Raw genomic sequence first — 27,639 nt, 5'->3', positions numbered from 1 at the left:
CAAGAACTTGTTTGCAAATACGAATGGAAAATGGGACATGCTCGCTCTCGCTCTCTCTCTCTCTCTCGTAGGCGGACAGGTGGAAAACTTCAACAACAGAACAGCCAAGCAAGTTTTTCCTGGAACTCTCAAGAGAAAAGAGCTAGAGAGGAGGGAAACTTGTTTTTCCCGTATTCTTTAAGGGATTTTCAGCTCCGTTTCTTCTCAACTTTGGGAGAAGACTTCAATCATTGATCATCATTGATCTATTGCCTTGGATACACGTTCAAAGAAAAGGCTTTGGATGCATTCCTAGAACTTTGCATAGCCTCCACTCCACTTCCGATTTCATCACTGAATGGCTCCCCCTTCCCTCTCCCTAATGTATCCCTTCGTTTTTGTGATTGTTTGTCATCGTTTGTCCCCCTGGTTTGTTGTGTTCATTCTTGCCTTTGTTTTCCAGTTTGTGAATGCAAATCAAACGTGACACAATGCTAGGAAATTGAAAACGTTTTTCATTTCAATCCAATTAACGTTTTTGGGTTAATGCAACAGCGTTGCGTTGTTTCCCTCTGTTCAGTCAGTCACACCCCATCCCTCTCTGCCCCTCTGGTCTGGTCTGGTCTGGTCGGCCAGCAGAAACCGCCCCTTCCCCTACCACGAAACGGAAGTCGGGATCATAACCAGTTCTTTGTTCGAGTTTAAACAAAAAAAAAAAATGCATGACTTGATTTTCCCCATATACCTTGTAAGGTAGGGTATTGGGACTTTTGGCAAAGAATTTTTGGTGGGTGAAAAATCTTTTTCTGTTTCTCTAGAGAGTTGTACGATTTTCAGAATTATCAAATTGTAAAAAAAAAAAAAATAAATAAAATAAACAAAAATTTTTTTCTACATTTATATTTTAAATTTTCATTTAATATTCATATTTTTATGTTTTCAATGTTTAACTGCCTGCATATGTAGGGTTTTTTTTAACATATATATTTTAATAAATATATATTTTTTTCAATTTAAACCTTTTAATTTTTTTTTCAGTTTAAACTTTTTTTAATTTCATTTTTTTTATTTGTTATTCAAAGGTATTTAGATTTATATATATATTTGTATTTGTTATTCAAAGTTATTTAGTTTTATATATATTTTTGTATTATCTTTTGTATTAAATTTTTTAGTTTTATATTATTTTATTATCTTCAATTTTGTAAATGTTATATTCTTGTATAATTTTTTAACTTTCTGTATTATTTTTCCTCTTTTATTTTTTAAACTTGTATTTACATATTTCTTTCTATATTTTTATTTTTATAGTTTATTTCGTATTTTATTATTTATAGTTTATTAAATATACCCTTTTTAATATATTTTGTATATTTCCCGTTAGTTCTTGCCCTCTTCGTCACTTGTTTTCAGTCGCAGTCGCCACTAGTCGATCACTAAATTATATATGGATATATATTCCCCAATCGATTTCCTCGTCTTCGAGTACAAAGGGTATCTACAGTTTCAGTTCTTTCATCTTTCCTTAAAACGGAAACCATAAAAATGCAGTAGCAGCAGCACTCAAAAAAACAGAAACAGAAACAAAAACAAAACAAAACGAAGAGAAGAAAGGAAAAGGAAAAGAAAAACACGAACCGTTTTCCGCTTAACACTGACTCCGCCGTAGCGGGGCATACGGACACGGCTGTCGGAGACGACGACCATTCTGGGCGCGAAAGGGTTTCTCAGTAGTTTTTGAATTTTGATAGCTCTTTGTTTCGGCAAAAAACAATGTGTCGTGTGTCGTGTGTCGTGTGTCGTGTGCCGTGCTTGGGGTCGTTGGAAAATGCCGTGGAAAACGGGGGGAAAAACAATGCGCGAATGCAGTGCAGCGACGTTCGATACGGTTCTGTTGTCCAGCGGCAACTGAGGAAAATGGAAAAGTCGAGGCACGTTTTGTAAGCCGAAACAGAAAGAAAACACAGAAGGAAAGCCGTGCACAAGAAAATGCTGGAAAAACAAAAGCGAAATAAAATTGAACTAAATTTGTGTTTGCCCAAGGGGGAGTGATGTGATGGGTGCCCAGAGGGCATCGTCATCGCTGTTCCGTTTCTCAAATTGCATGTTAATTATGCATCTAAAATTAGAAAAAAAAAACAAAAGAAAAAAGTAAAACCTGACACTGCCTCAACATTCAGCATTCTGACTGGCAGTTAAGTGTCCGGCCGTCCGTCAGATGGTGACCGCAGAGGTCAACATAAAGATAGATAGAGCCCGCAGCCCCAGCCCCAGACCCATGAAGTAAGGCAAACAAATCAGCGTCAATCATACGACGCGTTGTGCCTGTCAGTTCGATTTTTTATTGAAGCTAGCAATTACCCCCGCCCCAACACACACACATCTAATATACATATATTTATATATATACTCGTTATAGAGAGTGTTGGATGGGCAGTGGAGAAAAAGGGGAAAGTTATGGTTCCACTGCCATTCGGCGGGGGGAAAGCGTTTTCCTCGACAGATAAGAATGAATCAACTTTAGAGATAGGGTATTGCCCAGAAGCTAGTGGCTTATATTGAAAAGATAGCGATTACCTAGAATATATAGATAGAAATAACACGTGCAATAGTTAGATGGAGATTATCTTTAAAGAGGGAATAACCTATAGATACCACTCATAGGGTTCCTCGAAACCCCAGACATGTCGTGTGCTCGACTCGAGTTAAGGGCTAAGCGTAAGAGTTTCTTGTTGTTTTTGTCATAGGAAACAATCCCTAAGAGAAAGAACTTTCCCTTTCCGTAATCTCCAATCGAAAATTAAGAATATTTACAAAAAGTCGATAACCGACTGTCGTGTGACTCGATAAACCCAAATAATTACTGGAAAGTATAGAAATTGTTGGTTGCCTTCTTCACTCACATGATCACGTAATGGGGAGCTCCCATTAGAGCCACGTAACAATCCATCGCTCCCATCACTCAACCAATCAATCAGTAAAAGCCTTGTCATCGTCTACCAATAAAAACGAATCCCCATGGAGTCCATTCCTTCCGTTCCCATCCAAAGATCTCTCCAGATAACTCTATCTGCCGTCAATCAAAAGGAAAATAAACAGGAAGGAGAGTAGTCGGTTTCAGGGCCATGGTCAAATGTTCTCTCAAATGTTCAAGTGTCTGTTGTATCAATGACGTCGTCGATGGGTTATCTTTCCACCGAATCAATGAAAAATATGGCCATTAAATTCAATTAACAAGACGTCAGTCAGTGCAATGACGTCTTCATGTCACGCTTTCAATCGATTGCTGAAACTTCATTTAGAGATGGATCTCCTTTGACGACAATTGCAGGCAGGGGACGTTCGGTTCGAGTGTTTTGATAACCAGAACCAGAACGGAGCAGAGCACCTGATGGCACCTTCCGTAATCTATAAGAATTTACTACAAAATATGAATTTATTCGTTCTCTATCGGGTTTCCGCTCTCGAAATCAGTGCATGGTGCTTCTGTCTTCTGATTTATGGTTTAGTTTTCGTTGATTATTTAGGACAGACATATCATGGAATAGTTTCTTGGTTTTTGGCTATTTTGAGACATACGAGGGGCCCCAATTCTGGCAGTGGCCCTTCACCTATGGGAATACATCATATATCATTTCTTTGTGAGGTACTTACCGCTTTTGGAGACATTTTCCGGCTTGTTTTCCTTTACTGATGGGGGGAAAGCGAAATGCTGTTTGTTGGGGGGAGTCCTCTTGGAGGTTTCTTCGCGTTTGGCTGCTTCGTTGCTTCGTTTAGTGCTGGAAGGTGAGTCTCAAACTGTAAACAGAAATCAAAGAAAACCACTTTGATTAGCGACAGAAAACGAAAAGCACCAAAGACCCGAAGGAACTGCCACCAACTGTTGCACAAGAGAGTAAAGTAAACCTTTTTATATGATCTATAGAGCGGTACTATTACTCAGAGTTCTACGAAACAAAAGAAGATAATCATGCGATGAATCAGTCATTGCATTCCCTCAAAAGTTAATGAAAAAGCAAATTAGTTCTTTGTTTTCTTCGCTTTCCAGTGTTGTAAAATGAGTGACAATATTGGAAAGCACAAAAGAAATCTTTGCCTCTTCGGTAGATGAAAGTACTGAAAGTACTCATACTTTTCTCATTTATGATCCGTTTTTCAACGTTTTATCTGCCCAATTTGTGTGGGTTCAAGGGCATGCAAGTCGAGATACTTTTCGTGATATTTTTTGAGACATTTGAATCGCCCAACGCCCATGAACCTCTCGACCATTTCCGCCCATTAGGAAGTGCTCTGCTCGCTTTTATCAATTAAAGAACCCAACGACGAAATAAACGTTTGACGGTGGAGAAACTTTGAACGCCACAGCGAAATATAATGTACGTCCATCATGCCACCAATCCATCTGTCACACGACATCAGACATCAGTGTGGGGGTTTCTGTGCGGTGCATTTTGTTGTCAAAATGCCAGGTGAAATCATAAATATCATTATAGACTTTATTATTGGCCCCCCAGATACAACCACAAAGGAAACACGTGATAAATATAGACATGTATGTATGCATATTCATTTTCATTTATTAATGCGGAATTATAGTAAGAGTGCAAATTTTGGAGAGGTTTCGGCCTTCAAGAATTTCGTGAGCATTCGATTTGCAGCTGAACCAGATTCTTCTTCCTTAAACAAGACTTTAGAATCATTTCTTCACGTCAAAGAATGTACTCGATGATATACAATACTTTCAAATAAATCCAGTCCCAAATGGGCCCTAAGAGACACTAAAGGCTTGAGCTTTGCAAGTAAAGGCTTTTTCCAACATTGTCGCACATTTTGCAAAACTAATTCAACTGCTAGTTCTTATCACAAGAATTAAACGTTGTGCAACACCAGAAAATATGGTTTTGCAACACTGAAAGCAGCTATTTGCAACACTGAAACGAATGAATCCACACACAAACCGCCATAAAAGGTAAACATTCTATTCAACGTACATATGTATGTATTTTTCCATCTTTCGAGTATTTATTTATTTGGCTTTACAAAGTGTTTGTTCCCCCCCACCATTTTTGGGTAATTTGCACTTGAGGCGCAAACATTCTATTTTTGGGGATGGAGGAATATGGAATATGGCCTCCCAAAAAACAAATATGTATGAAAATCCAATTAAATCTCGGACACAATTTGACATTTAAGCTTATGGCCTGTGGCCTGTGGCTTGTGGCTTGCCCCCGAACCTCTCTGATCTCCAATCTCTGTGGGCACCACATGACGTCAATGGCAGTTGCAACAAATCGTGTATCCCATAGAAACAAACCAACGATAGGGTACCGTCTTCCTTTCTGCTACTTCCCATGAGATGCAAATAAATCAAATTATTAGACGATGATTTCTTTGGGGTTTTTGGGCGCACAAATATGATGATATCATGCGGCATTTATTATCGCCAGCGCGTGAACTTGAAGAGGGCTTTAGCGGCGCAGCACACAACACACAGCACTCCGCTCCAGTCCCCACCGCGTGGCACACCGCATATCGTATCCAAATAAAAAACAAATAAAAAAAGTAAACTGAAATGAGCTCATGCTGCTGAATGGTGTTGCTTTTGGCGTTCGCTGTGCGCTAATCAACAAGCCACAAAAATTCCTTTGGCCTGATTCCCGAGAGAATACCGCGGGAAACGTGTCTCCCGGCCAAAAAGTAGCAGTTACGATTGCGCGTTCAATCGAGCGGCGAGAGTGAATCACAAAATAGCCCAATTCAAGCCATGAAACAACTTGTGTGATTAAGTGCATCCTGTAGTCTCTCTCTCGCTCCCTTCGCTGTTGTTGGGGTGCCGTATCTTCGTTTCCTCGAAACTTAATTGCAATTTTATTATTTATTTAATTTAGAATTTACTCTCCCTTCCCTTCCTTCCCTCCGTTCTCCCTCTGGTATCTTTTATGTCTTGCCGCTTGGCCGGAAATGATTCTGTGAGTTTATTTCTATCTTTTAGTTTCCATTTCGATTCGAATGGCGTGTAAAATGTATGATCATCGCTCTTTTTCGCATGGCATGCATTCTCTTGCTTTTGTCGCTTGACAACACTGAAAATTGTACCAGAATGTCACTCAACAGCAGTGTGTGTGAAAGGGTAAGCGGTATGCCCTACCACTTTATAACACTGAAAATGGAGACAACTGTACTTTTGAGTACTTCAACTTTCCTGCGCCACTTCACAACACTGTGGCACAAAGTCACCTTCATTTAAGAAGTTTCCAATAAACTCGACAGTTTTCACTGCTGTTTGTCACTTAACAACACTGTTCTTCATAGGAGAATTGATTTTTTCCTCTGTCCCTTTAAATCACAACAACACTGGGTAATGGCTATATTCTAAGTGAAGCAGCAATCACACGTTTTTTCTCACTTCACAACACTGTAACCAAATGCAATTGAACTGTAATAATGCGGTCAATGCGCTGCAGATGTCCAACTCTTGCGTTATTATAATTTTTGGTTAATGAATAGCTTTACAGACCATTATTCTCCTGCCCTCCGTTCCGCCTTCTCCTCCACCTGCTCCTCCTTCTCCTCATGCCACAAAAATCGTTCATTCAGTTAAACACAAAAGTTTACATAATAATAATTGTTCGGTTTCTCTCTCTCTTTCCGTGTCTCTGTGTGTGTTTTTTGTGTCTCCAAATAACGAGATCGAGAGCATTGTTTTGTGCCGGTTTGTGTTTAATATCCATTAACTACATTAATGAGTTCAACTTTAAGCAGAAATGGAAATGGAAATAGAAAATACGGAGAGCCAACAGAAATCACGTTTATTGTTTGACCACCGGAACACAGCCATCGCTCCGATGGATGGCACACGCACACGCACACGCATGTGTACGCGCACACGAAAAATAAACGCCAGCGACAACGACTGGACACTGGGCTGGCTGGATATTGCGTATGCGCAACGCAACGCATTTTTAAATCCATTCCATCACAATGCGAGTAGCAAGTAGAGTCCAAGCACACAGCCATCATGCCATGGTATCCATCTCTCTTTCGGCTTTTACTTTCCTTTGGTGTTTCTCGTTTTCTCTTTCGACCAAAAAGCCCCATCATAATAAATGAGCAGCAAATAAAATTATTTCTTCATCAACTTTGGCGTTCATTTTCTGTTTGACTTTTAATTTTCAAACAATTATTTGTCGATCCACAAAGCGGGTACTGCGACTATCAACTGAAAAAAGGGAGCTTTCTTCATTCGTAATCAACAGAAGAGAACAGGAGAGTCTTTTGGCTCCAAAGAGTCTTTGCAGTGTGGACCATTTAAAAAAAAAAACCTTTACATAAAATAAACTTTCCACAACTAAACAAATAATTTTAAGTTTATTTATTATTTTCTTAATAATTTTAAATTTTTTATTTTTAACCCTTTTTTTAGTTTTTTTTTTAAACCTTTTTTATTTTTAAGCCTTTTTTAGTTTCAAACCTTTTTTTATTTTTAAAACTAGTTTTTTTTTAATTTAAAAACCTTTTTTTTTTAATTTAATTAATTTAATTTTTTTATTTAAAAACTTTTTGTTTTTTAAAAAGATTTTTTTAACTTTAATTTTTTTTTTTTTTGTGTCACTTATTTTTTAGTCAGAATCTTTAGTAAGCTCTTTCACTTCTTTTTTTCCAGTCACAATCGCCACTATCCGATCACTATATGATACATAGGACCGTCAGAAACAAATCATTCCAAAAACAAGAGGAAAAACTTCAAAATCTATAAATCTTCAAGTGTATCCCAGACTTCGATTCGATAGAGACCCGCCTTATTTTCTGGTTTGATGGTATTTCTTGTGTTTTTCATGGAGCGTTGATTTTCCCCCTCCCCACTTTCAATAATTAAAATGCACAGCCACGAAGGCAATCAAGCGGCGGGATACACACAGCGAATAAATATAAAGAAGAAAACAAAAAAAACCTGACCAAGTAAACTATATTTTGTGTAGGATAGAAGATATATATACTTTTATGAATGAAAATCCGAGGCAATGGAAATGAAAACAAAAGCGCACACAGCAGGGAGAAATCTTAATTACATTAGAATGGAATATACGAGTAATCTAAACGCCTGCCAGCTGTTCATTAAGCTCTAACGATGGAGCACACACAAAATTACAGGGCCATTCATCAACTGGCGGCACTTTCAACAGCAGGCAATGGAGATCTGGAATGGAAAATACCTCTGGTATGGAGGAACATTCCTCAGATAGCGTGCTCATGCTTATCCACTATTCCGTTTAGTCGAGCATACCCAGCAGAACGAGAGATCATTCATCAGTTTGACGTCAAGAAAATAAAAACATAATAACAAATGTGACAATTTAATGAAGCAAATTAGACTTAAATGTTCCAGATACCGTCGACAAACAGAATCGCGCACGTAAAGAAAATATACTATGTGCGACAGAACCACCGACAGGCCGACAGACAGACAACAGAGAGAGACTGAGAGGGTGAGAAAATATTATGATGAGGAAACACCACCTTTCCCGTTGAACGGAGGGGAATCGGAATCAAAAAGAAAGACATCAGACATCGCTACATCGCTACATCGCTGCCCCTGCCACAATTAACACAGCACGCAAATACATTAAGCATTTCCCGCCTCGGAACTGATCCCCACACGTACGTGTGTTTATCTACGGGTTCTCGTTCGTCACGAATGTGTATTTTCTCTTCTTTCTCATGATATTATTTTGCCAACTCATAGACGTAATTAGACTTTGGGATTTAATGGTGCGCTTCTCGAAAGATTATAGAACCAAAACAGAGTCTTCCGTTGCTTAATCAACACTATGGATGGTTTTTAGCACTGGTAAAGGAATGCAGACTGCAGATTGGAGGTAAATGCAAAGCGATATTGATCATACCAAAAACTCATCACTATCGAAACTTTCTTACATTTTTTTGTGAGTTTTTGAACACTATTAATATTCCTATGACATTTACCAACATTTTCAAGAACTTATAATGCTGTAATCTGACGATAACTCAGAAACTATAGAGAGAACAGTATGAACTTTATGCTAATGGCATTTACCAACACTCTCCTGACTATAACCAACACCTAAAACTCTCTTGCAAAGTTTATTCGACTAGAAGACAGAACTTGAATAAGGTATGGTTCAAAATGCATGCAAATGAAATTTACCAACACTTTCTGACATAGACCAACACTAACTCAAAGAAGATCAGTCATTTACGTGTTCAACCACGTATAAAGTTCCTCTTAGCCGTACAATACACATTATTGAGAGTATGTATCGTATTTATGACATTTACCAACACTAGATTAGCATCTTTTTGGCTTTAATCAAGTTTTTAGTTCCCAAAAAAAGACCAAAAAGGCCTCGATCATCCCATTCCATTTCAATCCATCCTCTCAACAATTTTCATGGCTAAATAATACTCGTATTGTGTAAGCTCTCTATCGTATCGATACACGATACATCCCGTCGATTGCCGCTAATTGTTATTGTCAATTGTCATGCAAAAACACACGCACACCCCAAATTTTGCCCGAAAAACAAGAGAGAGAGAGACTCGACGGACAGAGAAAACTGTTTGTTTTGTTGGCTTATCATCTGGTGGTGGTGAAGGGCATTTAACAAAAATTTTCGATGTTTGGTTGGTTGATTGTTTGGTTGGTTGGACCCAAAGTGAAGAGCCAATCAATGGAAAGTTTTAGGGAAAACTCCACATCATTATTTTGTGATAGAAAAGAGTAGAATACTTCATTGTTAATGATTGAATTGATAATCTCATTTGGAATATAAATTACAGTGGCAATGGGGCATGTGTATCCTTTCGTTTAGGCTAAATTTGTACAGCGTAATCATTTCCTTTTAGTATTATTTCCTAATGGTATTAAGCCTCATTTAAAGCATTTTATTTCAAACAATTTCCAAATGATTGATATGCCATATAATTGCATTCCAACTTGATTGACCGCCACAGTTGTGTGTGTGTGTATCGGTTACCGATTGCGTATTGCCGATTGCCGATTGCCGATTGCTGTTGTGGCGGCAATTAAAATTAAAGTGCACGATTTGTGTGTCGCTCGACAGACGCACAAAAAATTGTAGTCAAATTCAAGTTAATGTTGTATCAAAGCTACTTCCGCTCCCCGACCCGACCCGACTCCGAGACTGCGTTTACACACACACTCATTGCGGGGGAAAATCATGTGCATATCTTATCTTTTCGGAAAAAAAAACACACACACATTCGTGTTTCGTCTGGGTCTCTCGCATGTGGCAATCGGCCTAAAAATATTTTATATACCTCATACCTCGCATAATCAGAAGAACGTACGAACCCACACTCGCACAATCGGAAAACAATTAGAAATTGGCAAACAGACACCAAAGCATAGAACGTACTCCTCCTCCTTCTTCTTCTGCTTTTTTCTTTTTGCTCCTATCACTGAAGCGGGCAGATATTTTGTACTACATAACAGTACAAACACTACAGAAAATTCAGTACAAATAAAACACGAATGGGTACATTGCGAGCGTCAGGGACGCCAACAATTGGGTCGCTTGGTGGCATGGTGTTGTCTCATCGAGGAGACATCGTCATCGAATCGATAAAGAGTCGATGGCGGCACATGCCGGAAATCAGAATCAATCAGAATTCTTTCTTTAGTGTATTTACCAACACTTGTGGGGTGTTTTACCCAGCACTTTTCGATTGGCTGAAAGTGGGATCTCCAGAACATCGACCGGCTTCAAACTTGTCATTAATGGCATTTTGCAACACTGATTGCCTGACATTTACATAGTTTTCCAGTACTGACTGACTCTGGCATTTATCGAGCTTTCCAACACTTATTTGCCGTTGTTGGGCTTTCCAACACATGTTAGAATGTATAAATGCCCTCTAGAATGAGGTGGAACCATTTTTCCAATGCAAACAAAACCAAAAAAGCATTTGCCACTAAAAATATTGAGTTATTTATCCCAAAGCCACATGCAATTAGTGAATACCAAGCGGAAATTCCCATCTTAAATGCCACACATGCATGTACATTGCCCAACACCGGCAGCTGCAGCACACATTCTACAGGTTTGCCAAATGGAAATACTAACGGGTATTAATCATCGCTAAAAACAAAATTCCAAAAAAAAAAAAAAACTACAACTTGCCGTATCAGCAAGAGAAATAAACAGCAAACAAACACACAAGAAACCAGTTATCCAGCGGCCCCCAGAGATTGTATTCTTTGGATGAGTACTCCGTACGGGAGAGGTACAGTCACCACCGGCAGAGGCCGGAGGCCGGAGGCAAAGGCGACATGGCATGTAAATTACTCATCCGCGGGCACTTGATTTATTGGGCCACAAAAAAGCGTCGGCCGACTTGTTGGGTAAATGCTTTCGTTTTCAATTTTTGACAATTATTATTACGATTCGCAATGGAATGAAAAGACAATCCACCGAACCGAACCGTTCCGATCCCGACCGATCCGATACGATACGATCCGATCCATGGTGTATTATGAAAGATAGACAATTTGCATGCACTATGTGTGCGTCGAGGCATGTTTTATGATGCAACAGAGATACGAAAGCGAAATAAACACACACACACAGACACTCAGAGTTTTATGTCCCTCGTTCGTATATTATTTGCAACTTATTTATGACAGACAGAGACAGAGAGATGAGAGAGAGACAGCCTTTGCTTGTTAGCTAATTTCATTTCATTTTTACCTTCCACAAAACACTCGTGCAAATATTATTAGCAGCACTAAACGACTAAACGACTAAACGACGATGCGGAGGCCCCCAACCAAACCCATTCCCGTTCCCCGTACCCGTACCCGTACCCTTCTCCTTTTGAAAAAGAGACAATAGATAGAGATACGACTGCGACTACTCCACTCCGCCTGAAGGTAGAAGAGTAAATAATATGCGTGACATTGAGCTTTTGAGGCTATGCATACGTTAATGTGCACTCATTCACTCGTTCCCCCCTCTCTCCACTCCACTCCACTCCCCTCCACAAACATCCAATTGTTATCTTGACGTATGTATAAACTTTATTTAAAATAAGAGTCATGCGAGTCACAGCATAGATCACATTGGATCACGTCAAAGTTTAGCTGTGGAATTCCATTAAACGTCTAATATTAGCCTCATTGTCGATTCCATGATTCATACTAGAGTTTATTCATTAAATCAATGAATGGAATGCCCCACGTATAAGGAGCCAAGATTCTTTTAATAAACAAACAAATTGATGCAATAAGGCACTGCAATCGGTCATATTAATCGTTAATCGATAGCTGATGAGCCGATACATTTATTGAGCATTTTTACACTTGTTATCGATACTTTATCGATCAACGATACTCATTGGCTGACTTTCTATTTAATCGCTACTCAAACCATGATGTTCTTCGAAATGCTTTCATTTATTTGGTTTCATTAACCGATCATTTTGCCTCTAGAATTATTTAGATCACACAGTTTCGATTGTCTGCAGTGTTCTTCCCATAACGAATAATTTAGCCTTCAATTAAACATTCCTTTCGCCTGCAAAAGAAAGCAAAAGTAGTGACAATTGGAATACTATTTATCTATCAATCGAAAGCAGACCCGACACACACATCCCATTTGACCAATATTCTGTTGTGATTGATTGATTTACGAGCGAGTATATGCCAGAGAGCAGGAGGCCGAGACCTAGAGGTCTCGAAACACAAAAGCCATTAACGAAATAAGCGTTAATGAAAATGTGCACACAGGCAGCAAAAAAGCAAAGCAGCAAAAAAACGAAACGAACAAAAATAGTTGCCATTAAAACTACATTAAAAATAGTAAAACAGCACAAGAGCCATGGCAACTAATTTTCTGCTGCTGAAAGATGATTACATTTCGATAAAAAACAACTAAAAAAAAATACAAAAAATGGGTGGAGAACCGCAGACACAATGACACAAGGTAAAACACAAAGAGAGAGAGAGAGATGACAATGCAATGTGCAGTGTTGCAAAAGCAGCGGAAGTGTTGATTAATTGCATGGCATATCCGCCGTTTTGCCATTTGCGATGATCATCTATCGGTAGGTCTCACTGGGAAAGCGGATAAGAATCATCGAGATACAGCGTAGATACTACAAATGTAATTTCGGATGATTTCCTTTAGAAAACTTCCTTTTTTTTCCTTATTCCAAACATTTAAACTCTTAAACTCGAGATCTTAGATGTTCCCCTTTTGGGGAAATATTAAAGCATTTGCGCTCTCGCCTTAGTCTTCATTCTTAATATTTTGTCGCTTTAATTTAAATGAATTCCAGAGAGAAGAAAAAACCCCACCTGACACCTGACTCATTGCCTCTAAACAAGCAAGATTCCATGTTCAATTCGCAGTTAAAATTAATTTTCGAAGCGACTTCCACTTTACCTTCGAGCAAATCTCAAATCAAACAATCAATTGCACAATTAGTCATTTCTTCAATTAATAATTGACTATTTTTAAATGTGTGCGAGACGATGATGACGATGATGATATGAGGCTAAGGCTAAGGCTATGATGATGATGATGAGCTCAGATTTTGAGCAATTTCTAAAAAGGCATCAACGACGTTATTAACGTCACACACACGTCTCGTACTTTGGAAAGATTTATCGTATTTTTTACACCTTGAACTTTGACGCAACACGAAGGCAGCGTCGCGTCGCGTCGCGTCTCGCTCTCTCGTACAAAGCTCGCTAACGGCTCTCTCTCGCCGATGGCTTGGAGTGAAAGAGAGTACGAGTAGAAGGAGAGCGAGAGGGAGGAGTAGCGGAGATATCGGATTAACATGAGAGTTAAATAACAAAACGAGTGTAAAATGCAATATGAGTCTGTGGCGGGGCGATCTTCTACCTAGCCACGCCTCCTCTTGTCATTCGCATACGTGAAAACGTGCTCATACCTTGAGATCTATAAACACTGTACCTTTCTGTAATTGTAGGCAACAAATAAACAAGAGAACACGACGGAAATACACTGAAACAAGAGGTTGGGGCTACGTGTAAAATCTACACTGTAGATGCTGCATAAGGGGGAAAGAGAGAGAGAGAGAGCTAAACCTTTCGTCTGCAAAATTTCAGCAAAAAAACAAAAACCGAACAGCGCGAAGAACAAGGTGAAAATGATGGAAAACGCAGGGTGTGGATATGTGGATACCCTGGAAATGTGTGAATATATTCGGTATATCTGTGTAAACCCCTAAATATATACAAAATAATCGAATAATAAATAATCAAACTCATAAACAAAAATCTGTTGAACAAACTAATATACGATGAATCTTTGATGGGGTAATGGGTATTTTTCTGTCCAATTTGTCGTCTCTCATTCTTGTATTTTTTCGGCATTGATTTCGTGCTAATGACAATATTAATAAAAACAGAAGAATTGGGGGAATGGGAGGAATGGGGGGAAGGGGTTATTGGCTTATGCTTCTTGGCTTCTGGTGATATATAATATTTTGGAATTTTTCAAGCTTTCTTCTTGGAAATAATACAAGTTTTTTCCTACAAAAAAGAATATTTTGATCTGAATGAATGGATATGCTGCTCCTCTCTCTCTGTCTGTCTGTGTGTGTGTGTGTGTGTGTGTGTGTGTGAGAGAGCGCAAAGAGGGGTAGAGGTGGGAAGAGTGTAGGAATCTATGCAAATGAGTTAACAGTTATTCAGAATCAATGAAGCGTCATCGCACCGCCACCCTAACCTCCCTCTCTCCACTCTTTTCTGTCCTCTCGTTTGCTCTCTCTCTCTCTCTCTCTATTGCTATCTGCCTTGCCCATCATCACAGTTACGTTGACCTTCAGAGATCGTAGCGTACAGAATTCTGCCGTTGGGTGCGGCCGCGCAGCAGCAGCTTCAACTTTTTGGAGGCTGAAGCAGTGACAACGACAGCGGCAGAGAGCGAGGGGCACGCACAAAAGAAAGCTGGCAATGGAATTTTAGCAATGCGGCTGCCCAGTGGATACACCCCAGCCCCCTCACTAGACAAGTCTCCACTCCTTCACTCACTCTCTCTCTCTCTCTCTCTCTCTTTTGGTCAGCTTCGCGGAGAGAAAGAGAGTATGGGGGAATGGGAAGAGCTTATACACCTGATAAAACACGAGATATAAAAAGTACATTAAAAATGTTGCAAATGTACGTTAAATATGCATTACTCTATTATTTTTAAACGAAAGAAAAATGAAAAACAAAATTAAAAGCAAATTTAAATGCATTGAGACACGCGCGATACATCAGTAGAGGCAGCGGCAGAGGCAGCGGCAGCGGCAGAGGCAGAGACAGAGCGACAGACAGACGTCGCTGTTGGAGCGGAGTCCTCTCTCGTCTTCTCTTCAAGCTTTTGAAGATGAGCTCGACTTTCGCGCAGGATTAAATGATGACATTTCGAATAGATTCGTACTTTTTCTTGGGATAAATTTAAAAATACTATAGGATAGGGCTCCAACTCCATAAGGGCTCCATAAAAATGTCGTATCACCTCTACATATTGCTGCGATCTATGCGACTCATGAATGCTAGGATAACGATCCTTTACAAAAGAAAATTTGAAATTCCATAAAAAAATGTTGGCAATGAATACAGTATGAAAATATTCATAAAAAATTAAATCTGAAATTTAACCTTGAGATTTTTCACTGAAATATCCTTGAGATATGATTTTTTTCTCCCCCAAAAATGGCCAAAAAGAGCTATATATTTTTTCAAGGATTTTTGGTGTGAATATTAAGGATGATCCAGGAAAATCAGAAGCCACTTTTCCGCTCAATAAAGATGTAATATGCAGTGTTGAAAAAGGGAGAACCCAATTCTGTTGAGGCCACAGAATGCATATTATTATATTATATCAAGAGATTAAAGATATGAAATGATCCCATTAAAAGGAAGTAAAAAGAAAACAAAACTTTGCGGCTCTTATCGATTAAAATGAATTAATGGAAATGGACAAATTTTATCGCGTATTTTCCGTTTTCCCCCAAAAAGAAATCTTATTTATTTGGACATTTTTCAACCAGTTTTCAATATTTGGAGATTTCCTTTTCCTGTCTGAATTCTCTTATGGATCTTTATCCTTCCCGTTTTCCACATTTGGGTATATTTTTCTTTCCCCTCTCGTATTCCCATTTTCCTGCCCGTTTAACCATTTTTGTATCTTTTTTCCCCGTCTTTTCCGCAAAATTGCTGTACATTGATGGCATTTTTTACAGTTAGGTTTTGGTCAAAACGAGATGCACCATCCGATCCGCCACAAGGCGCGCGCGCGCGGGACCTGTTGCTGCCTGCCACCGCCAGTGTCAACCATCTCTGCGGCTTTGGAGGGAAAGGGGGAAGCAGGCATGTAGGAGGATGGATAACTGCCACCTGGGGGGACCTGCTCCCTCGCTGTCGCTCGTTGTGTTGGTCAGAGATTTGTGGCTTGCGTTTTAGAAAGTATGTCAATTTAGAAAAGTCGTCGACTGTCCACCACACACACACACACACACACACACGCAAAGAGAGGGAGAGAGAGACGCCGCCTTTTGCATACTGGGCGCAAGTGTGAGCAGATTTAAGTTTTGAATTTGAATTTTAGAATAAAAATACGAACCGCAGTTTCTGTTTTCTTCAATCCACATGTGCAGAATACACCTACACACACTCACAGAAAAATAAGGACACCGGCACACACAGACACAGTCACTGTGAAAAAAAAAACGTTAAGATCTTTTTTTTTCAATTTTTTTTTTAGCTTAAGACTTTAGGAGAGAGAAAGAGTTGTTCGTTCGTTTGTTCGATCGATCGGTTCGTACGGTTTAACACTCACACACACGCATATACGCAAAAAAGCACTCGGGAGGGGTGTGGGGGAGGAGAGTGAGAGAACAAAAAAAACTTCGCGTCTGCTTGAAACGAGCGCGCCGTCGCGACTGTCTCAACTTTGGGGCGTTTGGGGGCTGTCTGCCTGCGCCAGTCGCTGCGCCGTTGGTCTGCGGCTGCAGCTTTTGGCGACGCTGCTGCCCGCGCGAGAGAGCGCGCTGCTGAGGATGGTAGGGAGAGAGTAAACGGCATAGCTTGGAGAGTGAGTGGAGTAAACGGCATGGCTGGGAGAGTGAGTGAACTTCAAATTGAAATGGAAGAGTGGACGGGAAATGCTGAGCGTGGAGTGGAGTAGCGTGTAGAGTAGATTGGCGAGTGAGTGCCGATTACAGAGAGCGGAGCATAGTGGTGGGTAGAATATGGGCGGGGGGTGCTTTGTGTTTGCGCGCTTTTTGTCGCTACCCTCTCTTCCGCTCCAGAGGCGGCGGGACAGCGGACGCGTAAGCATGTAACACGAAACTCTCTATGGGATACCCTGGAAAATCCATCAGTTAAATTTTGCAGAATTTTGCATGCAAATCCCATAATACTCTCTGAAAGGGTATAAAAGGCCAACTAAAGCTCCAAGAAGAGAGTCCGAAGCGCGAGCGAGTGAGTGGACTGCGGCGAGAGGCAGTGCAAGAGCGTAAGAGTGGAGTGTACTGGAGAGTATCAAAGACGGGCGCTGTTGTTGCTACTGTTGTCGGGGGCTTAAAGATAGGGCAGGAAATAAGATCTCACGCAAACACACACACACACACGCGCATATCTATGTTCTTGTTTGCCCGCTTACGTGAGTGTGTGTGTGTATGTCTCAATGGGCGCCTGATACCCTGTAAAAATAAAAAAACAATAAAACGAGTGGTGGGCATATTCATTATCGGTTGTTGCATTGGGTCAGTAATCGGTTCGTGGTGTTATCTACATATCTGTATGGAATCGTGTCATTGAATCAATCATCATTCTGCGATAAGATAATGCGTGTGTTATGCAATTCCGACAAAGTTTCATTCAACGTTTACGCGTGACTGGCAAATGGGGACAATCATTGCAGCGATAGAAGGGAGAGGCTTATTATAGGGTATCCTACTATCGATATGGAGTGGAATGTCGCCGATTGTGAAGCCTTGGACCGTACATTCCTACAATGCGATATGGGCCGACTATCTCTAAGGAACAACAACAACAACGACAACGGACGCACGCTCTCGAGGGCTTAGCCAAGTGCTGTTGTTCTGAGTCATTTCTCCCACTCCATTACTCTTCCCGCATTCTCCTCGCCAGGCCCCTGATGTCACCATCACCCCTTTGCAAAATCCTGCCCACGGCTCTGTGTGCTTCTGCAAAAGCTTCTCCAGATAGCAGCCACAGCAGCAGAGAGAGCTCACAAAACCAAAATTAGAACATTACGTATTCTCCCCCGACAGAAACGCGAAATATGCTGCTCTGCTTGAAAGAAATACAATAAAAAATAGTTTATCAATTTGAAAATTGATAAAACAAAAAAAAACAACAATTGTTTGCTGTTATCTTTTTGGAGTGTGAAGCAAAAAATAAACCCAAGAGAACACAAAAATGAATTATTATATAAATAAATGAAGTTCCGGATGGGTAATCAAGGCTAGAAGGAGCGCACAAGACGTCAGTCGCCTGGACCTAACGAAAACTCATCCAAATCCATCCTCTTGACTCAAAACTCCTTCCCAAAGCCACTCTGGAAATTTTCACATCTTTTAAATCTAGATTCCATTTTCAAAACACTATAATCTTAAGCACCAAATGATTTGGTGATATATTTTCCCGATTTTCTAGTAATTTAATCAAGAAAGTATTTCTCTTCACGAATATTATTATTTTCCAAGTTTTCTAATAATTTTTCGATGCGTTTTTATATGATCTTTCGCTAGAATGGTCGAAATCAACGAAGGATGGCCGCCTCTAGGGTTAAGCTCACTCGCTCTCTCTTTCTCTCTCTCTCTTTCACTTTCCAGAAGACTGTCGCAGCAGCAGCATAAAAGTAAAAGCCCATCCATGGCCAAGTGTTGTGCAAGTGCAAAAGAGAGAAAAAATAAGATACGATGGTTGAGAGAGCGACAGAAAGAGAGAGAGTGATGGATCGTCTGGGGGGCGGCTGGAGGTCGAACGGCTGCCCCTGCGGTTTGACCCACTAAATGAGCAGCAGCAGCCCCCCGAATACCCATTCTTCTTCCCCCCGGATAGCCGAATGCAGTTTTGTGAGTCACGAAGCTGATTAATTTCTCACGCGTCGCCGCTAACGCTGGCGCTGACGACGCCGCCGCTTCGCTGCTGTTGCTGGAAGTGGGTGAAGGGCGGCAGCGGCAGAGGCCAGGCTGCAAAGCAACAACGACAAAAAGTTACTTACGTGGGAAATTCGGAAACAAATAGCCGCAAAAAGTGCACAATAAAAAAATAGGATTTTTTGTTCAGGTGCCGGGCGTCAGGGGCTGCTCTCTTGCTCTCTCCCAGCTGATGCACGCGGTGCGGGCGCTACTGCTCTCACGACCGAAAAATAACCGTTTTTGTGGATTCTTCTTTACGCTGCTCTCCCACTCTCACACTCACGACGATGTTTGCGGCGTTGGCGGCTCTCTCTATCTCTCTCTTGTTCTCTCAGCGGCTGCTGCGAACTGCACGTAGCAAAAGTTGGATGCGAAATGAGTGGAGTCGAAGCTGTGGCTTGCGTCCGAATGCAACGATGGATATGCCCAAAGCACGAGAGAGAGAGAGAGAGAGAGAGTGATGAGGATGATCGGCAAACAAACAAACAATAAGCAGACAGAGAGAGAACGTAGCAGCAGCATCAGCAGCCCAAAAAGCAAGTCACGCGGCTTGAAAGATATGGTTGCGGGGAGGGGGGAGAGAGAGAGAAAAAGAGAGACAGATCCAGAGAGCGTAACAAGTGTTTTTTGGAGGAGGGCGGGATGCTTTATATCAGGTGGCAACGCCGGCCGCTTGGAAATTTGAAAGCATCACCGCATTTTAACGTTTTTTTCTTTCTCATTACGTAACGTTTGAGTTACTCTCTTTTTTTGTGTCTCCCCCCTCCCCTTTACACGCGCCGCTGCCTCCTGCCACTGCCCGCCCGCTTAACTAGTCAAGCATGAAACGAACAACAACAAAAAAAAAACACCAACTCGTTTTTTTTTTGTTAATTAACATAAAAACGGTACAATAAAACGACGCCGCACACTTGTTGCACACTCAAAAAGTAACCAAGGAAAGACAGAGAGCAGATCATCGGGATACCAAAATTTTTCAATGATATTTTAGTATAAATCGGTCTTAAGGATAGGATATCTTATTAATATTATCAATTCCATAGCGATGTATTATTGTCCGATGTCCAATAATATTTCAATATAAGGATCCTTGGAATATTTTTGTTCTAGAAAAATTGCATTATTTTTGGCAAAAGATCTTGTCTGTCAGCTCTTTAAAATCGCATTCACTTTCCAGTGCGCGCATCGACCTCCTGTGCCGACTTTCCTTGAACAAAGATTTAAAGTTCACGAAAGAAAAAACAACAACAAAACCAACAAAAGTGCAAGTCCAATGCAAAAACATTTGCGTAAAGATATACAGCTGTGCTTTTTTTCTCGGTTTAAATAAATAAACAGAGAACACGAGTACCATGAGAAAACGATTGGCGGCAACGGCAGACGATGACGTCAGTGCCATGACGAGCGCGAGGGCGCATTTTGGTTCGATTCGGCTTTTGGCTGTGCAAATTTTGTGTATTCAATGCCGGAATCCGCCAACACACAACACACGGTGGCACAACAACAGACAGACAATCGCGGCGCTCGTATGTGGGCGCGCTCAGTGATGGGACACCATACACGATGACAGCGGGGGAAAAAAGTGCATCAACGGATGTGGTATTGCTCGGAATAAAGCTTTTAATTTTCAAATAGGTTTTGAATCTGTCACCAATCGGTTTCGGGTTCTGAATAAATTTATTTATCGGTTCTGAAGCTGTTTCGTTTGGGGTCTAACTGATTATCCATAATTCAAATATTTTCTCCAATGATCGTGTCACGCGCCTCTCACGCTCCCATCGCTCGACGCAACGGCGGCGTCAGCGTTGAGGTGCTGCTGCCTGACTACCTGGCTGCCTGCCTTTTTTCTGCTGCTTCTGCCTTTGCTCTTCTTCCGTTCCACGCTCCCTCCCCAACATAAGGGACAAGGGGAGCAGCCACTAAGCAGCTACGCAAATTTCACAAAAAATGGCAACACTGGCAGCTAAACAGGTTTCCAATTTTTCTTCTTTTTTTTTTTTGGGGAGTCGCATCAAAAATATGCAAAAGCCAATAACAAAAGTCTTAGAGAAATGTGTTAATTGAGAAAGGGGGTGAAGGTGAGTGGGGAAAAGGGGGCAAGCAGTAGAATTTCCAGCCATAAATCAAATAATGAATGAACCGAAAGAGGGCAAGAGAGATATGGGGAGAGAGAGAGAGCGGCGAAGAGAGAAGTGTAAACAAAAGCAGAGGACAGCAGCATCCGCTCTGGCAATGCCATCACCAGCTTCAGCAGAGCGGAGAGAGACAGAGAAGAAGAGCAGAAAAGAACAGAACAGAGACCGATCTTAGCCCAGTTATACCAGCTGTGTAAGGACTACGGTACTAAAGGGTGTATCGGTGTATCGGACCATGTGACATTTCAAGAAAAGCATCAGAAAATCATACCCCGAAGAAAGCAATTGATTTAAAAGTTCAGTTCATTTCCTTCAGGGTATGCCACAGGTCGATCATCACATTCCAGGCCATGACGAGACCTGATCAATAACTTGTTTCTGGCTTATTGAACAGCATTTATTAGAGACAAAAAAAAAAAAGAAGTGGAATATGAAAAGGAGATGGTGGTGAGGAGAGGAGAGAAGGAGGGGCAACAACTTTGTCGCCGCTGCTTTCACAAGAGTGCCACACAAAACCGTTACAAATTGGCTTGGGAATGTGACAGAGGCAGAGCCCAAACAAAAAGCCCAAGAGATCATCAGCCAGAGAGCTGCAAAATAACAGATCTTCGTCGAACCCGTTTAATGATCAATGGAGTTCTAACTGGAAGGGAAGGCAAAGTCCATGGAAACATGGAAGGGAACAAATATGATAGTAAGTCCCAACGGCCGACAGTGATGCCTGATCTGATTTGCAATTGCAGCTCCAACTGGAGTGGAATCAATGGATGGATATACAGTAATTTAATCCTCGCTCATGCTCCTATTTCTGGATTTGATACGCCGCGCCGGAGGACTGAATGTGCAGAGGTTCCAACTGGAAGGGACTTCATGCTAATGGGATAAATGCCGATGGAATGGAAATGGTGCTTGCTAGTGTCCACACCACAGCACCCATTGCCTCCAGTCGGATAAAGACGGAAGTGAGCGACTCGCGAGACACAAAGAAAAGAAGACAGTAACACAATACCTTTGCTTTGCCCTGAGTGTGTGCACGAGTGTGTGAAAGGAAAAACTTTGGCTGGAAAAACGGTGGTTGGAAGTGCTGTAAGTAATTTTCACACGCTTTGGAGGGCTCTATGCGCGAGGGACACAAGCACAGACACAAACACAGACACACACAAACGTTTGTGTGATTTATGAGCAGCTGCAGTCGAAAATTATCACGTTGTCTCGCTCTGTAGTCCAGCGGCCTTAACTGATATTTTAATGCATCGCTGTGTGTGTGTGTGTGTGTGAGTGTGCGTGCAAAGAAAGAACCGCAAGAAAGAGCAATCTTTTATTGTTGCTCCCTTAAACAATTGTTAATCGGTTTTTGAAGCAACAAATGGCTGACGCCCGCCAATACCGCCGCTCTCTGCAGGCCGGTTAATGACTCACACTCAGAAGTCTCGCTCGCACTCACACTTCACAATCTCCAGTTAAAGTCTCACACACATACTCGCCTCTCCAGTCAAAGTCTCACTCACACTCAAACACTGGCCTATACCGGTATTTCAGCATTACGCTACACACTCACACACACTCGCGCTTCGCTTCTTCCAGTTATTTTTTTTATGGCTGCATGATCGTTTGCATAGAAAATTAATTGTTAGAAATTGGCAAATAGAACAACTAATTAACGCACCCCGCACCCACCCACCACACACATGCACCTGATGATAAACAAAAGAAAGAGAGAGATGTATGTAAATAATAACCAACTCACTTCCACACACAAACGCACGTATGCACACGAGAAGGCCAAAGAGTCGACGGGTCTTGCCTTTTGTTGCTATTGCTGCTGCCGGCTCTATGTATGAATCGTCACAAATATATTTCGAGATATATAGTAATTTGATTGTTGTTGGCGGCACACAGAAAAAAAAATTACTTCGTTGTCGTCGCTGAGCAACACGAAACACGAATAAAAAATACGAAAAACTACAGCGCCTGGTTTTGCCGGGTGGCCATTGTGTGTGTTCGTGTGTGCATGAGTGAGAGTGGCTATGTGTGCGTGTGGCGGCGGGTTGCTTGTTGCGCTTTTTTTCTACAATGCGTCGGAATTTTTCAACTTACAATTTCTTCGTTGGGGAAACTCTTGGTGCACGTAAACGGATGCTGCACATTAAGTTTTTCGGCTTCTTGATTTTCCCAGTTGGGCGGACAAATCAAATGAAATCAAAAAACGCAAAAAAAAGGAGCGAAACGAACGAAACAAAAACTGTTGGCGCACGGGGGGAAGGGCGATACCGATGACAAAAACGAACTTAGCCCACTTAAGCCCCCCCTATTTAATCAGTTCAACGACTTGAAGTAAATGGCGTAAAATATTACTGATTGTAAATTCTACTTGTAGATCCATGCCATCTTTCCTCTGAACTTGAGAAAAAACCACGATTGAATGCTCATTAATTTCGGTGATGTATCAAAATACCCCTTGGTCTGCAATGGGTTAACTGTTCTCCTTCAAGGATAGGAAACCATGTACCTTGATTTTTGAAAATTGTTGCTCGCAACAAACTGCCCAAACAAATTGGATGTACTCGATTCAAAGAGAGCGAAAGAGAGCAGTTCAGCCATCGATACTATCGACTGATGCGCGCCAAATCGATAGACATATTTATTATAGGCTCGCGCCAGCACTGCCAGATGCAGAAAACGAATTGTATTTTGCCTTGCCAAATTCAAATTTGACCCACAATCCATAAAGCGAAATCCTAATTTTAGATTTGGATTAAAACAAAAGAAAACAAAAATTTATTTCGATGGGAGGTGAATGATTTTCGATTAAGAAACAAACAAAACCGCGCACAGCATTCAATGCCGGGCCCCGGTCATTTCTTTTTTGTACATTTTGTCGACGGACAGTCACGGCTATAAATAATAATGAATCAGATCCTAATTGTTTTCCAGGGCAGCGGCGGCGGCGGCCGCAGCCCGTTCGAGCTCCTGCATCTGCTCCCGCTCACGCACCAGCCGCTCCCTGCTGTCCTGCGGATTGAGCAGCACCTTCACCAGATGCTCCACCGTCGGCCGCTCCGCGGTACAGTAGACCTTCTGGCCCTGCGACTCCAGGGCACGCCGTGTACTCGGCCCGATGGCCACCAGCTTCCACGGTTCCAGCGAAATGTTGTGCGCCCGGAAGTACTCCATGGCACAGGCGACGCCCGAGGGCGAGAAGAAGGCCAGAAATTCGACGCTGTCGCCGGCCTCCTTCAGTGCCCGTTCCACGCACTCACCCAGCTGGGGGCTACACTTCGTTTCGTAGACCTCGCAGGCGTCCACACAGAAGCCGTTCTCGGCAAGCTTCGAGAGCAGGGTGTCGGTGGCCAGATTGCCGCACGGCAGCAGCAGCGGCAGATCGCGCGACCCATCGAACGTGTCCACAATGTACTCGCCCAGGTTGCGGGCATTCCCCGTCTGCTTGCCGTGCGTGAAGAGCTGCTGCAGCGTGCTGAGGGCCAGGTTGTGGGTCACCTCGCCGACGGCATAGTTATGCAACAGCTTCCAACCACCTGGCAGTTCGCCCAGCAGCAGCGCCTCGTTGACGGCCTCCACGCACCGTGGACTGGTGAAGATGATGCCCGCGTATTTGTCCGGCGTCTGTAGCTTGTTGCCCAGCTCCTGCAGGTTCTTGAAGCCGAAGCACAGCGTCGGCACGAACACCGGATTGAAGTTGTGCCCCAACAGCGTCTCCGCGTACACATCGGTGCTATCCGATTCCGATTTGAAAATAATCACCGTCCGCTGGCGGCTCGTCATGCTGCCTGTTTGTGTTTCTGTTTGGGGCTGTCGATATGGGATTCGTCGTTCGATCAGATTTATTGGACGATGGGCGCGCTCGCTCGACGCCGGCCTCGTCGAAATAAATTGTCGCTGCCGAGTGTTACTGCCGTGCCGCTCCCTCTACTCGGTGTGCTGGGCCTGTTTAATTTATTTTTTTCGGCTATTGGCTGGCTGTCTGCTGGCGGCAGTGACCGAAAATATTTGCATTTACTTTTAGCCTGCCGCCGCCTGCTGCTAAAATTGCACTTGCACTTTTGTCACCTCTCCCTATCCCGCTTACACTCATTCTTATCACAGCGGTGAGGGGGATGCCAACTCAGCTGGTTTTGATTGTCTGCGCGGCGTTGCCAGGCCTGTAATTCAACTATTAATTCAAATGTGTTATATTTTCAATATATTTCCTTAAATGCTTAATTAATGATTTCAAATTCACAACTTATTGAATGACTGACTTATTGCAGCCAATCTCCATGGCCCATTTTGCAGCGCAATATCGATACTACGATAACCAAAACAAATAGGAGTCTAGTGGTGGCAAAAAGCTCGAGTACTCCGATTATGGTCAAGCTTACATTCAAATACGTCATCACATCAGACCAGGCCATACCGTCATTCCGCCTATGCCTCATTCTGAGAGAGAGACTGTTGGAGATTGTATATCAGGAGAGAAACTGAGAATGCTGTTGAAAAAGATAACCGAAATTCAAGAGAGTTTCAAACAACGGCTACCGGCTGTATCGGGAGTCCAGGAGCTAATGGAACCTCTGGAAGCCCACGAGGAAGATGAGATACATAATATCTAGTTAGCTGCTTAAAAACCAGTTCCATCCGTATACAACTTATATTTTGGATTTACATACATAGATCTATTATATGGTGTATAGGAAAAAATTTGCATTTCGGTGTAAATATATTTATTTGCCAAGGACGCTGCCCTGTGGTGCTATAGTTAAGGGATAGCACAATGGAGTGAGTCCATTATCGGCCATAATCAACCGATATTTCTTTTCACGTTACCGTTACAAAAGGAACATCTCCCAGAAGTTGCAAGGTGTGCGACCTGGAGAGGGTACTAAATCGAACGGGTTAAAAGGACGAATTCTTTCACTAAATAACAAAAAAAAAAATGAACAAACGAGCGAGTAAATTGAACGGCTTTCAGCCAACAATATTTATTGTCGTTGCATAGATAAACTGGGGGATACATACATATATGTACCACCCAGCCAGTTGCTGCGGTACTCATGTCATGGCTACCCACTGGTAGGCAGGCCTAGTGACATATGGACATACCAAAGAAATTCGACCGACTAACATAATTTTCGAAATATAATACGGCTAAAGCAGATAACTTTTTACCTGATTTGCCAAATAGCTCGATGGTTTTCAGACATAATAGACTCTGACTTAAAAAACTTCAAACATACAGCACTGATTTTAGATGAAAGTATCATTCTATTGAGAAAACAAACGGAAAAATTAGTTTTTGAAGAAAATTTTAAAGCCCGAATCGAACGAATGTACGCCCGGAATATACAGAAAATGGAGTGGCCTACAACTGGGACTTTGTGGCTGCTGCTGGTTGTCGCAATTGCCGCCGAAAGCGTCGCTGCTATTAGCTCGGAGGACGACTCCTCATCTAATGTCGAGAAGATTTTTCAGGGCCCAGACCCCACCTCGCAGGAGGAGATCAGGAAGCGCTTGGGCCTGCTTGTCGATCTCATGGATGGGGACAGCAATGGGATGGTGACGTTGGCAGAGCTGAAGGATTGGATCGCCCAAGCATCGCGACGGTACATCGAGAATGATGTGGCACGCCTCTGGAAGCGTCTGAATCCGGAGAACAATGGCAACGTCACCTGGAACGTGTACCAAAGTACCATCTACGGTTATGGTAAGTGGCTCTCAGTGGCGAAGAGGAGGTTCACATAGCATTTAAGGGGTCTTTCGCTTTCAGACTTGACTGGCTACAGGAGCCTGATAAACCGCGATCGCCGCCGCTGGAAAGTGGCCGATAGGGATCGCGACGATAGCCTATCCCACGAGGAGTTCTCGGCCTTCCTCCACTCCGAGGACCATACCGTCATGCGTGATGTTGTCCTCAAGGAGATGTTCGATGACCTGGACCTAGACCACGATGGCAGAATCTCCCTGGCCGAGTATGTGCTCGACATGTACCAGTCGGAATCACCCGATGAGGAGACACCCGAGTGGGTGGGCGAAGAGCGTGATGTGTTCGGCAAGTTCCTCGATCTGGATGGCGATGGGTTTCTCAGCGAGGCGGAGGCGCGCCAGTGGATAGCCCCCCATGGCCCGGGCCAGACCGATGGCCAGGCCCTGCGTCTGTTCTTGGCGGCCGATGCGGACGGGGATGAGCAGCTGACCAAGGCGGAAATCCTGGACAAGTACAACAACTTTTTGAGCTCCGCGGCCACCGAGTATGGCGGCTCCTTGATGCGGCATGACGAGTTGTAGACAGACAACAGTCTCCCCCCAAGCCCCCCAAGCCCCCCGACCACACCCACACACTAAA

At 42.3% G+C, this 27,639-nt stretch overlaps 3 protein-coding genes across 11 annotated transcripts in view; 1 reads left to right on the top strand and 2 right to left on the bottom strand.

The window, feature by feature from the left end:
- LOC6597301 (moesin/ezrin/radixin homolog 1) overlaps positions 1–23,504 on the bottom strand; it is a 28,098-nt gene extending 4,594 nt beyond the window's left edge. Inside the window, exons 1-3 of one of the 9 annotated variants that reach the window (XM_026990803.1) lie at positions 23,397–23,504; positions 16,617–16,708; positions 3,634–3,777 (exon numbers count right to left, since the gene is read on the bottom strand). In XM_026990803.1, the coding sequence (XP_026846604.1) occupies positions 3,634–3,648 (15 nt within the window). In that variant the 5' untranslated portion in view covers positions 3,649–3,777; positions 16,617–16,708; positions 23,397–23,504. Of the gene's footprint in view, positions 1–1,617; positions 1,831–3,633; positions 3,778–16,616; positions 16,709–16,832; positions 16,924–19,247; positions 19,467–23,396 lie in introns of those variants that run through there. The other 8 variants (XM_026990802.1, XM_026990808.1, XM_026990809.1 and 5 more) reach the window with 8 other exon arrangements.
- Positions 23,505–24,048: 544 nt separating this feature from the next.
- LOC6597300 (uroporphyrinogen-III synthase) lies at positions 24,049–25,366 on the bottom strand. The gene has a single exon (XM_026990609.1). It carries the CDS (start codon positions 25,080–25,082, stop codon positions 24,219–24,221), a length of 864 nt encoding a protein of 287 aa, XP_026846410.1. The 5' UTR covers positions 25,083–25,366; the 3' UTR covers positions 24,049–24,218.
- Positions 25,367–26,589: 1,223 nt separating this feature from the next.
- LOC6597299 (calumenin) lies at positions 26,590–27,581 on the top strand. The gene is made up of 2 exons (XM_002022404.2): positions 26,590–27,000; positions 27,064–27,581. Exons 1-2 carry the CDS (start codon positions 26,625–26,627, stop codon positions 27,579–27,581), a joined length of 894 nt encoding a protein of 297 aa, XP_002022440.2. The 5' UTR covers positions 26,590–26,624.
- Positions 27,582–27,639: the final 58 nt, after the last annotated feature.

Source organism: Drosophila persimilis, unplaced genomic scaffold (genome assembly GCF_003286085.1).
Source record: "Drosophila persimilis strain 14011-0111.01,24,50 unplaced genomic scaffold, DperRS2 tig00000606-arrow-arrow-pilon, whole genome shotgun sequence".
NCBI lineage: Eukaryota > Metazoa > Arthropoda > Insecta > Diptera > Drosophilidae > Drosophila > Drosophila persimilis.
Note: the sequence above shows the minus strand (reverse complement) of the source record. Positions and strands in the feature narration are given on the sequence as shown.